General features: G+C 32.4%; 1 protein-coding gene across 1 annotated transcript; it reads right to left on the reverse strand.

Annotated features, from left to right (window-relative positions):
• Nucleotides 1-9,077: 9,077 nt before the first annotated feature.
• On the reverse strand, nt 9,078-14,273 carry LOC134693462 (deacetylase Oant_2987-like). The gene is made up of 5 exons (XM_063554294.1): nt 13,964-14,273; nt 12,371-12,487; nt 11,927-12,077; nt 11,418-11,500; nt 9,078-9,875 (listed from the first exon to the last, which is right to left on the reverse strand). Exons 1-5 carry the CDS (start codon nt 14,250-14,252, stop codon nt 9,244-9,246), a joined length of 1,272 nt encoding a protein of 423 aa, XP_063410364.1. The 5' UTR covers nt 14,253-14,273; the 3' UTR covers nt 9,078-9,243.
• Nucleotides 14,274-16,007: the final 1,734 nt, after the last annotated feature.

Consider the following 16,007-nt stretch of genomic DNA (forward strand, 5'->3'; position numbering starts at 1 on the left):
AATTTGGACCCTTTTGGTCCCTAATTACTAACCTGTTGGGACCAAAACTCCCAAAATAAATTCTAAACTTCCTTTATGGTCATAAACCTTGTGTTAAAATTTCATAGATTTCTATTTACTTATACTAAAGTTATGGTGCGAAAACCAAGAAAAATGCTTAATTGGCCCCTTTTTGGTCCCTAATTCCTAAACTTTTGGGACCAAAACTCCAAAAATCAATCCCAACCTTTCTTTTGTGTTCTTGAACATTGTGTTTGAATTTTATAAATTTCTATTCACTTATACTGAAGTAATTGTGTGTAAACCAAGAAAAATGTCTAAATGGGCCCTTTTTTGGCCCCTAATTCCTAAACTATAGGGACCAAAACTCTTAAAATCAATCCCAACCTTCTTTTTGAGGTAAATAACCGTGTGTTTAAATTTCATAGATTTCTATTAACTTACAATAAAGTAAAAGTGCGAAAACCATTGTTTTTTCGGACGACGAAACGCAATTAACTTTTCAAATATCTACTTGTATGCAACATTTGAAAAAATCAACTTACCCCCTCCCCCCTATTTCCAAGCACGCCCCCCCCCAACCCTAATGTTTTATGACATTACATTTATTGAACAATCTGAAGACAAAATCCCAGAAAAGACTGTGAGTGAAGCAAAGAATGAAGTCATATTCCAATTTGAACCCTTTATTTATCTATTTTTTTCACATAAATTTCTATTTATGCAGTTTTTTAGTGGATGTTGCTATGGATAATATGTCTGTTCGTGGTAACTATTGAACTCAACAACACTTAACGATTGTAGTTTAAAGTTTGCATTAGCTTTTATGTATTTTTCTTATCAGTTATGAAAAATTCAGGACATTTAAGCTCTTAAACTGCAATATTCTGCAAATGAAAACTCCGTTTCCAAGGAAAAAATCGGTTGCTATGGTGATAAAACTAAAAAAAATCCCACACATTTTTCTATTAAATTTGGTAAAGCAGTATCCAAACTTCATAACTACAGTGCTAACTATTCTGTACACATTTGCACTTTTCTGAAAAACACCAGAGAAAATGGGGTAATTCAGCAAAAATCCCAATTTCAGAAAAGTTGAAAAAATGCATTTTTTCACCAAGTTTTACAAAAAAAATACAAATTTGGTTGACATGCAATTTTCACTAAAATGAAGCTTAAAGCAAGTTCTATCAATGTTACATATGAAAATTAATGAAAAATGCATTGTTCTATTCATAATCAGGCTCTGAAATGTGGTGATTTACTTGATTTTTGAAAGATTTTACAACGCTTAACAACCAAAAAATTGTGTGTCCGTTACCATGGCAACCACTCATAATTTCCCACTCAAAATTATTTTTTGAGCATTTTTCATATATAGCTTCTACTAGGCCAATTATAGATAAAATCTGAAACCCCCCATGTATCACATGTATATGGCACACTGTCTGGTTCTTATAAAGAGCTGTACTTAATGTTTGAGCAATATGAATTACAAAATTACGCATAAAGCAGATGTTAACACTGAAAAGTAGATGGTGACATTATGTTATTCTACATTCTTATTTCTGTTCATGACATTGTTTTTTTTCTATTTTGAATTATAAGTATAACTTTTGACATTGCACATTCGAATTAAAAAAAAAATGAGGGAGAGAAAATTTCTAATTTTCAGCTTGTCATTAATTATCATCAGCTTTACATAAATAAAGGCAACAGTAGTATACCGCTGTTCAAAACTCACAAATCCATGGACAAAAAACAAAATCGGGGTAACAAACCAAAACCGAGTGAACTGTGTTCATTTTGACACTTCCCACTTCCAGTTTATATATATAACTGTGTTAATAAGAGTCTACCTTCTCGTCTCCCTTCAAACAAATCGTTCAATCTTGAAAATTCTACATTCAGCTTTACTTATTTGCATAACCCGCTGAATTTATTTGCCCCTGTCTTTCGTCAGGAATTTGATGTTCAGTGGTTGTCGTTTGTTTATGTGGTTAATAAGTGTTTCTCTTGTCTCTTTTTTTATATATAAAAATTAGACAGTTTGTGCTCCTGTTTGAATGATTTTTTCACAAGTCTTTTTTGGGGCAGTTTATAGCTTGCTGTTCGGTGTGAACCAATGGCTCCGTGTTGAAGACCGTACTTTGACCTTTAATGGTGTACCGTTACAAATTGTGACTTGGTTAGAGAGTTGTCCCATTGGCACTCATGCCGCATCTTCTTATTTCATTGTTCGATAATGATCAGGATTTTGTTTTGTTTTTTTGCTGTCGTGAACATTTAAAAGGTTTATCATTTTCAACAATAGGTTTAGGTTTATAGATTTATATTGTTTGATCTAACCTCGCAAATATATTGAGTGTTTGTGTATATTTTTATGATATGAATATCCACATGATCCAATAGATTATTTTTCCTGTTGGTGACATATGAATGTGTTCGTATATCAATAAAGGCACCAGTAGTATTCCGCTGTTCGAAAGTCATAATTCGATTGAGAGAAAACCAAATTCGGGTTACAAACTTAAACTGAGGGAAACGCATAAAATATAAGAGGATAACAACGAATCAACAGAAACAAAACATTGATATGTAAAACACGCAGAAACGAACTATAAAATATCAATGGCCATTTTCCTGACTTGGTACAGGACATTTTAAGAAAAAAATGGTGGGTTGAGCCTGGTTTTGTGGCATGCAAAACCTCCCGCTTAAAAATATTTTAAATTTAAATGTCCATATAAAACTCATCTAGAGATCATATCTGGAACCAGTATGTCAACATCAAATTATCTATGAAAATTATATATCTCCCCAAAAGAGGAACAGCTGTATTCATAAAGTGCATCCTTTAATGTTACATTGATTAGAACATTTTTGTTGCTTTGCATGTAATATAAAGTAAAAAAGATTTTAAAAAAAATCTTTTGTGTTTTTGTTATGCATGCCCTGATATTATTTCATGGATAGATATCAATGTCATACTTTTGCTCTTATGAGAGATTATGACATATTAAAAGTGGAATATTCCAAAGCACATGATTGCGAATCGGAGCCTGACCTATTCCGGTCTTTAGATAAAAAAAAAATGGCACACTATTTAAATATATATTTAATTATGTGTTTTGGAATGTATCTTCTTTTTATCTGTTATATTTTTTTTGTCCGCTGGGTTCAACTCACGACTCACGAAAGTCCAATTGGAGCTATGATGTGCTGGGCCCTGTTAATGTTAGTTTTCTGTTATATGAAAAGGGTTGCAAAAAATCGAATCTATTCTACATTTGAAAATTCCTGTACCAAGTCAGGAATATGACAGTTCTTGTCCTTTCGTTTTTTATGTGTTTTGTCATTTGATTTTGCCATGTGATTATGGACTTTCCGATTCGATTTTCCTCTGAGTTCAGTATTTTTGTGATTTTACTTTTTGCAGCTAATAGTTCTTAGAGATTGCGTACTACTTTTGTTTACCTATATATTTTACACGTAAGTTTGATATTATTTAAATTTGAATGTTTCTGTTAATTTGCTTTATTTGTATCTTATCTACTATTTGCAATCCGCATGAAGGCAAGCATATTGCTAAAGTTTAGTGTTGGCGTTTGTATAAACATACGTTAAGTTTGACGTCAATGTCTGCATTTGTAATTAATATTCTATTGGGGTGGTGGCTTAACGTCATTACAAAAATAGCATGGGTTTTTGTGCTTATTTAACATCATCTAGTTATTATATGAAGAATGAGAAGTGAGTGTAACTTTACGAAATATTTGCTTGTGTTGAAATTTGATGTTCTCTGTTGCATGTTTTGTTTAATTTATGACATGAGCGTCACTGATGAGTCTTATGTAGACGAAACGCGCGTCTGGCGTACTAAATTATAATCTTGGTACCTTTGATAACTATTATGACAATCTTGATACTGGTATTGTAAAATTGTATGTATAAACTCGAATATCTTATTGTTGAAGGCCGTATGGTTACCTATAGTTGTTGATTGCTTTGTCATATGGTCTCTTGTGGAGAGTTGTCTCACTGGCAATCATACTATATCTTCTTTTTTTATATCATGTTGCTAACCATATATTTTATATTTTCTAGGGTGGTTAAATTATATCTTATTGGTGCTTTCCTCAATCTATTATTCAATCAGAACAATTTATCAACACATTTATAGATATACATTTTAGAGGCTTTGTACGGGATACTCTTATGTGCATTACTCTCAACTTGTAGTACAATGAGCGTCTGGCGCAAATACAAAATTTCAATCATGCTATCTTTCAATAGCTCATTCATATCAAAATTTAGTTAAAAGATTGTTGTTTTTATATCGGAACGAAAATTGGAATTTCTTAATGTAAAAGAGGGACAAAAGATACCCCAGGGACCGTCAAACTCGTAGATCAAAAATAAACTGACAACCACATGACTAAAAAATAAAAAGACAAACGAGCAAATAATAGTACACAGGACACAACATAGAAAACTTATGCCTAAGCAACACGAACCCCACCAAAAACTGGGATGATCTCAGGTGCTCCGTCGTGTTGCTCAAAACGAAATCAGTCTTTACCAATGCAGTAGTGTTCAGACATTTCATTTGTAGTCAATATACACATGTGTAGTCATTATGCGAGTTTTAGATTTGTTATGCAGAGCTTTGGTGATTAACTGAAACCAACACTTTGACTATGACTGAAACAAATCGCAAACAAGATGTCTCGAAAAACGATGCAAATTCGTTAACATTCTGATAATTTCCAACGCTTTAAATGAAATACTTAACACGATGAAATTGTTTGAAACTATTCAAGGTAGGGACATTGTTTTCAACCGGTTATTTTAAGTTATATAATTAGCTGAGTATAGCCAGTTTTAATTACCTCTAAAGCATGAAATCCGGTTAGATCTTCAAAAATGGAACAACCAATATTTTTGGGGAATTAGACTCTAGATGCTGAAAATATCATTTTTTATATGAAAATGGTATGAGTTTTGCTTAATAATCTGAAAAGTATTACTTTTTCCTAACTTTGTCTCAACACTTTTAATTATTTAAAATTATTCCGGTGTTCCCTGAATTTGTGCCTTTACAGTCTGAACACAGTCTACATATAAACTAATCACATTCCAAAAAAAATAACAATCAATGGATTGGTCGCAACTGTAATATTCTTAACGCCTTCTGATATTGTCTTCCATCTTCAAAAGTCTTGTGAACTGTCTATATGAATTCTATAGTCTACAGATGGATTTGCGTTAATTCTTATTCTTTTTTTTAATCACAATAATACAATATCAAATGAAAACTAGTGAAATGGTAAAAATATGGAACTTGCATTTGTAAATAAAAGTTTACAATAAAAAAAAGCATCATTGACACTGCTTGCTATACTGTAGTGCAGTCAAATCTTTTTTGTATTGAATTTTCAATTACTAACTGTAAATAATATGCTCGTTTTGTTTCTATCTATTTCTGTGTGATTTTTCCAAAAACATATCTTTTTTGATATGATGCCTCTAAGTTTTTCACTCATAATTACATATATAATAAAATTAGAAGCACAGCCAATTACCATGCATATTTTTAAAACCTCCATTAAAAGTTTCAAATGTTCAAGGCTTATATTAAAATTTCCCCAGACGATGTTCAATAGATAGTTCATAGGTTCAGAGTAAGGAGTAGATCCAAGAATTAAAAAGGGTAGAATATTGAACAACAGAGGGAAAATACTATCGCCACAATACTCGTGTCTGCCTTCAAAATCTATGTAAATGTCAAAGATATCACCGTCATTTACTTCATTGCAATAAAGGGTAGTAAGAAATCTCCGAAATCTTTCACTAGAGCTGTCTTTCCTTGGTGCTTCAATCAACTGTCCCGCGTTGCTGATCAAATCTTCATACCTATTCTTGATCTTGTCTTCAATTTCTTGATTAATATTCCACATATAACCTGACCATTCCGCAGAGTATCCCACATACTCTTCAATTTCTTCCTGAATTTTAGAGCTGTTAGTTACTTGGAAACATGAAATTATCTCCCTTTTTATGTTCCATTCGGAAATGAATTCATCCTCGATTCTTTGATAACATGCCAACATTTCATATTCTATTTCTTTACCAACCTTATAGGATGCTATGTTATCATTGCTTGTATCATACATGAATGTTTTAAAAAGAGTTCCATAAATAACAAGTCTAGGTAGTTCTGACAATAGAAATATACTCATTACAGACAGAATTAACATGCAAGACTTCTTTTCACTGTTAGATATTTTGGCATGACCTCTGACATGCTTCCGGCTGCACAAAATAAATACAATGTAACAAGCAGATGAAATCATCACTGCGATAGCTAGTGTAAGCAAAATGGCGAACAAGATTGGATAAATGGTAAGAACATATCTTTCAATTGTTTTTGATGGTTTTGTCACAAAACATGTATCTTCAGTGTCGGATATTATACTTACTACAAACATTCTTGGGATATTTAAAGCCATCGCAAATAAAAAACAGGAACAACAAGTAATGACTGACTTACGATTTGTTATGTTTATTTTAGTCCATATTGGCAATGATAAAGCTAGTATTTTCTGTATTCCAAGTGAAGTTGTCAATAGAACAGATACGAGGTGAAAATTATCAGCTAAGTGGCTCAAACAGTAGTGCACAACGCAATACGGATATTTCAGGTCTACAAGATTCTGTGTTTCTTCAATTGAAATTTCCATTTCATATCCATGAGTATAAGAATAGGTAGTTACTACACTAGGGGAACCAGGTTCGCCGATGTTTTCGTAAAACAAATTAAAAATCGGTTCCATACCGTATGTACATAATGCGGTTATACCATCTGCAACAGCCAAACCTTGCATTAAAATTGTTGACGGTGTTCTTATTTTCTTATCAAACAAAGTCACAAAGACTAAAATGTTCATTACAGTTGAAATGTAACATAAACTTGGTCCGGCTACGATATTTAACCCAAATGGAACTCTTGCATACAAAGTGAATAACATGGTTAAAGACTCCCTCTAAACTAAAAACATAATATTTTCAATAAAATCGATATTTCCAATCAGTTCTTAAATATTGCGTGTCCGTGCAGTTTTTGTTTTCTTTTAATCTTCATGTTTGCTGTTTCGTTCATTTATAATACCTAAAACCATTAACCAAATTAAAAATGAAACACACATGATATTCGCTAAAGCATTTGACTTCATTTTCGTAAATAATTCAAAGCTTTTGATCTGAACTGGACAATTATTGCTCTCCCAGACGTACGAGGAAGTGGTGACTATTGATGTTTGTTTAGTGATTCCTTTGTTTACAATATTTCAGAAATTTTGACGTGCTGTTAATATGAAAATAATGTTGCTTTTTCATTTCTTTTTTGTCACGTTTTTTGTATTGATTAGTTAAAAATGTAAATCATTTAATTTAGAATGATGATAAATGCAGGCAACTGTTATATACCGCTGTTCAACAGTTATAATTCGATAACGCAAAATTGAATCTGGGTAACAAACTAAAACCGGGTTGGAAATAATTAACTATAAAAGGAAGACAACGGAACAACAGAAACACTGAACTACAGAAACACTGAACTTCAACAAAAGTAAACCCTAACGTACATAGAAAACGATGTCTGATAACAACTTTTCTGAAATGGTACAAAACAGTTTAGGAAAACTAGAGGGTTAACCATAGATGACACACACCTAGTCATACTATTTTAATTTGCCTTATGTCAGTATTCCAGACATGTCTTAGATAAATTAAAATCAGATGAATGGAGAGAAAGAAGATACTAAGGGACATACAACCCTAGATCAAGATTTCGAACATCAGAAAAAAAACATCATTACAAGTAATGATACCAGCCTTACCATTCAGAACCTCAAGCAGGAACTCCATTAAATGGGTATAAGAACCGAAATAGCACTATAATTCTTAAAAAAAAAAAGCCAAATCAATCTAAACTCGACTTGATTGAATTAGTTCTACTTCATGACAATTTTTTATTTCATTATTCATGTATGTGTGTCTGTTTGATATTTTGTAATTGTTTGTTATATTTCATTGTATTTCATGAGGGCCTCAGGGAAGATTAGCTTTATAGCTAACTGCGTAACCCTCTTTAAATAAAGAATTATTATTATTATTATTATTAGTTACTTGCAAATAGTTATCAAAAGTACCAGGATTATAATTTTATACGCCAGACGCGCGTTTCGTCTACATAAGACTCATCAGTGACGCTCAGATCAAAATAGTTAAAAAGCCAAACGTTAAGCTGGCATCCTTCGTAATGCTTATTGGAAGTAAAAATTCTGTCATTGAACTCATTCGGTGATATCCTATTTAGGCGATGATGTGATAATTGAAATAAGTGAAGTATTCCCTGGTCATCTGAGAAACAGATATAATGGTTTTACACTAGTAATTTTGGGGCCCTTTATAGCTTGTTGTTCGGTGTGAGCCAAGGCTCCGTGTTGAAGGCCGTACTTTAATCTATAATGGTTTACTTTTTAAATTGTTATTTGGATGGAGAGTTGTCTCATTGGCACTCACGCCACATCTTCCTATATATATGTATATATATAAAGGTCAAACAAATAATGACGGCGTCCGTAGAATGTTTGAAGTGATAAGTTACAACCGTACAACATCATAACCATTTGTTCAATAGATTCCTTCTAAGCATCAACTCTTCATCACAGAAAACAAAATAAAAAATGCAAACCCTGGAATATTGTTGGGAATGTGGAATCCGTATGAAGACGCTGCTGGAATGCTGCTTGACATTAATAAAAGTTTTAATATAGGATCAATTTTAGTCAGTTCAAAACACTATCCTATAGTATTAGTTAGGGCTCACAATTACTTAGAACAAAACTCAAATTGAGTTTAAATGCAGAAATACAAAACATTAATTCCGGTCTTGCATTAAATCATGAGTTATCGAATAGATGTGTATTCACAGTTATAAGAAGAGTTATTGATTAATGATTTATATTTAATCCACCGTGAATTTCACTTCTTTCTTTTATTTACTATAACTGTACATTTGACTGTATTTTATTAACACAATCGTCATGTCAAAATAAAGAATTGAAAACCTTTACTTGAATTACAAAGAACATAATTATTGCAGTAAATTTTAAATAAACACTATGTTCCACTTCCATTCGATACAGTCATAAATGGTTTGATATTAAAATGTCAGCTCTAAAGCGATATTACATCGCGAATTATGTCATTGTTCATCGTTTGAGCATTTCGATCTAGAAGTTGGGGATTTGGAAAAACACGGGGCTTCGTTATCTGAAATTGTTTTCCATCTTTCCAAACAGCAATAGGTATAATAACCTTCTTAATTCGTCTGATTTGAGATCTACCATCTTCCAGGTCATGGTCAACATCTATAATTTTCAAAACTGTGATGTCAGCTGATTTACCAGAAGTTAGACTTCCAATGACATTTTGCCATTTAATTGCACGTGCTGGCGTTAAGGTGGCTGCTTTTATTATTTCTGTTATAGGCATGCCAATGTGTAAAAACTTAGACATAATTGTTGGGAGATCATATACTGGACCTTCATGGTTTCCTGTGTGTAAATCACTCCCAATTATATCTGGCCAAAATCCTGATTTCGCACAAATTTCGGCAACAGGCCAACTAAAAGCTTTTTGACCATGACCGACGTCAAAAAGAACTCCTCTTTGTTTTGCTGCGATTACATCTGGATAAATGGATTTCGTGGAGGCATCTATAATAGTACTTTTGTGTCCAATAAATGTGTGCGTATAGATGTCACCAGGACGCAGATCACGCGGGCAGCACATTATGGATGAAGTTTCTGAATCAAATAAATAATAATGCAATTAACTATGGCATAATGAATGCACAACCAGAACATATTGCAGTTTGTATTGGTCGTACTGAATTTGATTTGATAAGTCTAGAAGGTATATAGTTACGATACTGTTATTAATGATTGCATATGTTGGCGTTAATATTGTTCACTTATAAGGTCTTTGCATCGGAACTAAACACAGTTTTTTTAAATAGTTGTTGGCATGACACGGTTTTTGTTCTTCTCATATACATGTATGTTATGATGGTATAATACTAAACCTCTAACCGGAAGGATGGTGTCTAATATTCATATGATGAAGACATAATCTTTGAATAAGTTTAATTGAAATCTGGAGCTGGCATGTCAGTTAAATGCTAGTAGTCTGTTGTTATTTATGTATTATTGTCATTTTGTTTTTTGTTTTCTTTGGTTACATCTTCTGCATCAGACTCGGACTTTTCTTGAACTGAATTTCAATATGCGTAATGTTATGCGTTTACTTTTCTACATTGGCTAGATGTATAGGGGAGGGTTAAGATCTCATAACCATGCTTAAGCCCGCCGCATTTTTGCGCTTGTCCCACGTCAGGAGCCTTTTGTCTTTGTTAGTCCTGTAATATTTTTAATTATAGTTTCTTGTGTACAATTTGGAGTTTAGTATGACGTTCATTATCACTGAACTAGTATTTTTATTTGTGTGGGGGCCAGTTGAAGGACGCTTCTGGGTGTGGGTTTTTCTCTCGCTGCATTGGAGACCTGTTGGTGACCTTCTGCTGTTGTTTGTTCTATGGTCGGGTTGTTGTCTCTTTGACACATTCCCCATTTCCATTCCCAATTCTATTTGAATTTGTCTTAACAGTATTGATGAGCACTTTAATATTTGAATGTGGACTACAATAACATTAAAAGAGGGACGAAAGATACCAAAGGGACAGTCAAACTCGTAAATCTTAAACAAACTGACAACGCCATGGCTAAAATGAAAAAGACAAACAGAAAAACAATAGTACACATGATACAACATAGAAAACTAAAGAATAAACAACACAAACCCCATAAAAAACTAGGGGTGATCTCAGGTGCTCCGGAAGGAACATTAAATATCGACGATATAAATGTGAATATTCTTAACTGTATAAATTTACCATGAGTGTGATGCTTTAAGACTTCTTGTCTGGATATATATTAACCGTTTTGCGAAGTTTGATTTTTAACTTAAGCCAAACAAAATTGTATGTGTGGTTCCAGTTACACTACCTACCCTAAATATATGTCTTAATAACAGCATACCCTTAAGATTATATTATCTTTTTTCACTGTTAAATATAAAAAAAAAAGATGTGGTATTATTGCAAATGAGACAACTATCCAGAAAAGACCAAAATGACACAAAGTCAGAGTGTGTTTCCCTTTGACTCAAAACATAAAAAAAAATAAAAAATATAAAAAAAAAATTCTAACTATCTACCGTATTATTTTTTTTAATGTAATTGCAACCACACATATTATTTTCTTTGACTTTATAGATTAACTGAAATATACCATCTGACTGTGTTGGTATTGTCGATATGGTATGGTGAACCATGAGTGGAAGTCTAACTCGTGTTGATGCTTCCAACGATCTCCTGAAACATATGTCATGATGAAGATATAATTTTAAATACCGAATAAAATGTCATTACATAGCAATCAATGAGTGTGTTACAGTCAAATGTTAATCATGTATACAGAATATAATGATTTGTTAGGAATGACATTCATGTTTACAAAACCAGACAACACTCCAATAAAGAAATCATAATTGAATAAAAGAAAACAGATCGAATTTAAAAAAAAAAATGGAAATGTTGGACGGATTGTCAAGTGTATTGGCGTTCTGTTCAGTTTTCGTGAGTTCAACTTCATTGGCTTTCGATACAGATCCTTATCGCGATTTGTAGGTTTAAGTTCAGTTTTAACCTTTAAAATAATGATATATTTCAATTTTGATGTTGTAGGATTTCAGATATGAAATTCACGCTTCAAGTTTTAAATCTACATCACAGAATTACCTGAATGCCTCTTCTTCATTTTGTCCACCATTAGATATAGTTTCAGAAAGTCGCACTTTTACACCAACTATCATGTCTCTGTTAGTTTCAATACATTTTACGCATGCGTCAACGTTAACTTGATTTAAAGAGTCGATTTCTCCGCCTGAAACTAAAAGAAGTCATATGGTTACTTGTATTTTGTCGACTACATAGTTAGACTAACAAGTAAAATCACAAAAAAACTAAACTCCGAGAACAATTCGAGATAAAAAATTCCCTAAACAAAATCACAAAAATCAAAGGCTAAAACACATCAAACAAATGGATTACAACTGTCATATTCCTGACTTAGTACAGGAATTTTCTTATTTTAAAAAATCAACAAAGTTAACCCGTGTCCTTGCTACATGCATGATAAACTATTACTTGCTAAATATTTCAAACAATGAACTCAACTATTACCTCCAGCAGCACACCCAGAAGAAGCTAAACCATGCTGAACTATGTGAAGAAAACATAACACTCGTGTGTGGCTTTTTTCTGCTATGAATTTTCTCAAACCAGGAAAAGTCGATTCTCCTAGAAAATAGACAAGGTTACGATAACGTATAACCTACAAATGGTTCTTTTAATGTAAAAAAAATATGTTATTTTGATAAGCTTTGACCTTTATCCAAAGACTGGATTTTTTTTAAAATATCTTTATTATCTAATAGTACGTTTTTGTCAGTTAAAACTATTTGAAATGATTCCAAGATTGATTTTACTGTCATTATCCAATCACCTTTGTGGTATTTAAATACCTATTGCCTGACCAGTATAAAAAGTGGTCAACACAATTTGGCCATTTAAATTGTACTATAGGTATTGTGAGAGCTCATCAACAGGTGGTCATTTAACTATCTAGTAAAAAATCTTCACTATTCCTAAAAGGTAAAATTTAAATAACTGATAACTAGCTTGCTTTCCTCATGTATCATGACCAATGTTCTGAATAGACTATTATATTTAGGTATGGGACATTTTAAGTCATTTTTAGTGTCTCTAACCAGTGAAGATGGAAATTTCAATCAGTGAATTTAGTTTATAAAAAAGTAGATATATGTTTGCCTCATGGTGGTTTTAATGTGGAATGTATTTTAAGTTTCTGATTCATGATATGGAATTAAAGTGTTTGTGAAATGGATTGTTTTGGATAGCCCATCTAATTGTTAACAATTCTATGAGATGAATTATGTGTGGCTTGGTGTTTTTTAATGGGATATATTTTCATGTTATATTACGATTCCTGAAATGGAATGGTTAATTGCTGCTAAGTTTCATTTAATATTCTGGATCTACTTCAATTGGAATATCTGTTAAAATTTTATTTTTGATATATCAAAAAAAAGTACAAATGCCTAAGTGAATAGAAATTTAAGCGCTATTTTCTTCATGATGAAAGTGGGATTTACCAGCAATGATTTATTTGTGATTGTAAGCAAAATAAATAAATTTACAATAAATAGAACAAACTGTGTATAAATGAAAATGTTCCATATCTAAATAGAATAGTCTGTTCAGGATATTGGTCATAAGGAAAGCATGCTAGCTATCATTCATTTAAATTAGCTTTGTCAAAAACAAACCAGGTAAATCTACAGGTAGTTAAATGACCGGTTGAAAATAGCTCTCACAATACCTATTTTACAATTTAAATTGACAAATTGTATTGACAATTTATAAACTGGTCAGGCAATAGATAATTTGCTACCACAAAGGTTATTGAATAAGCACAGAAAAAGAGCCAGATATTGTTTATATCGTTTAATAAATTTTGCATTGTTTTTTTCATATTTGCTTAATCGATATTTAAATTATCTAATTTCTGACTCCAAATCGTTTAATTTTGAGAATGCCTGTTCCCCAGTGAAGATAAATCAAGGAAAGAGTTCAATACGCCTCAAACGTTTCTTTATAGTTGATCATCAGTCATATGGGTCCGGTCCAGTCTTACTTCGATATGAGTTAATAATATATATCTATTGGTTGAAAGGGAAGATGAAAAACACATACCAGAACTTCCTGCATCTACAACCGTAGTCACTCCTCTTGACAGACATGATTTATCCGGGTTAATCCCGAGAGGAGTCGCATGTTCGTAGCAATGGACGTGACAGTCGATTAATCCAGGGGTTATTAAACAATCCGTTGCGTCAAATTCGTTTATGGCTTGTATATTATTAAGATCTGCTCCCACAGCTTGAATTACACCGTTCGAAACTGCTACGCTTCCAGTAAAGTCTAATCCATTGGCCGGATCAATAATTCGTCCATTTCTAATCAAAATATCAGCATGTGTCATTTTGATTGATAAAATTTTTACTGTGTTGGCTTCGTATTTCAAAACGTTATCTATTCTTCAATATTTACAATGGTCACATATAGGTCAGATTGATATATTGTGCCTTATTTTTCGAGTTATACAGATAACAACATGTCAGCAGGTTTTAATGGTGAACATGAAATATTCAAAATGAAGGTTTTAATGTACAAGACGCAATTTCCGATATAAGACTGATGAATACGAAACTCAAATAAGAATGTGGAGCTATTTGTTTTATTATATCAAATTTCCATTTACTAAACCTTCCATTACAATTTTGCGCGATTTCATGTTGTTTTATATGATTGGTTTCTTAAAAGATATTCATATAAACATTATTGTTTTTTTTTCAAAAAAGCTTTTTAATTTGGTACACAACGCGCATCGTTCATCTACTTAATGCTCACCAGTGCTCGAATTACAACAAGTAGAGACAATATCAATGATGAGGTTGACGTATATTGAAAAACAAAACTTTAATAAAGCTGTTCTACGTCTGGGGTTGGGGACGTTTTGGTTTCAAATAATAAAAATATTGAATGACCAGTAAGTTTCATTTTTCGTATTTGATATTAATATTGTGTCGATGTTACTTATAATTCGTAAGTAAAAGATACCTGGTGTTTTTATATGAGGTAATTTGAACATAAGCAGTACATTCAGGTCACGAAGCATTTAACAGATGACGAATTAAGATTTTCGTCAATTTATGTGTGTATGTCGCAACATGTATAAATATGAAACGTGTCTTGTTGATATTATAATTTCCTTCCTAAATATTTGAAGTAGTCTTTTTTGTGAAGTACAACTCTTGAACCATACATTTTATTAATTTTGCGATAAACGGTCTTTAATTCAATTTGAAAATAAGGTCATGAACAGGGATCGATTTAGGGTTCTACGTTCCTTACGTCGTAACTACAACCCCTTCCCTTTCATAAATGTGACCTACTGATTTAGACTATTTAACGGATTTGATAACACATAAGCAACACGACGGGTGCTACTTGTGGAGCATGATCTGCTTATCCTTCCGGAGCACCTGATATCACCCCCAGTTTTGGGTGGGGTTCGTGTTGTTTATTCTTTGGTTTTCTATGTTGTGTCATGTGTACTATTGTTTGTCTGTTTGTCTTTATTTCATTTTTAGCCATGGCGTTTTCAGTTTGTTTCAGATTTATGAGTTTGACTGTCCATTCGGTATCTTTCGTCCCTCTTTTCTAACTTTGCATGTAATTGCTTTTCGACTGTAACCGTAGAGATAAAAAAAAAAGAACATATAAATGTTTAAAAGGTAATAGTTAAAGACTTCATCAACATGAGTTCGAATCTGATGACATGGCAAGTCTAGATAGATGCATGATTGGTATAAGTTTCGTGCTAGTTCATGATAGATCAAAGTCTTTGTAATGGGTCGGTAGACAGTTGATATTGAAAGAAGTCCACCAGAAACGACCCTGTGAAAACCCAAACGGATTTATTCCACGTATGTAATTGACAAAAGAAATCATATATCTTTGAAAGCAATGTAACAAAACCTGTTATGTAACACCGAAAGTGATATTGTATAAACTGGACTTGATCAATTATAATCCTGGTACCTTTGATAACTATATATCCCAATTTCACAAGTTTCGCCTCTATTAGTTGTCTGTTGAATGTTGATACATTGCCATTATTTCGTGAGGTTGTCGAGGGATTTTAAAGTAGCATGGTGCTATATAATCATCAAGT

This window comes from Mytilus trossulus, chromosome 12 (genome assembly GCF_036588685.1).
Source record: "Mytilus trossulus isolate FHL-02 chromosome 12, PNRI_Mtr1.1.1.hap1, whole genome shotgun sequence".
Taxonomy (NCBI): Eukaryota; Metazoa; Mollusca; class Bivalvia; order Mytilida; family Mytilidae; genus Mytilus; species Mytilus trossulus.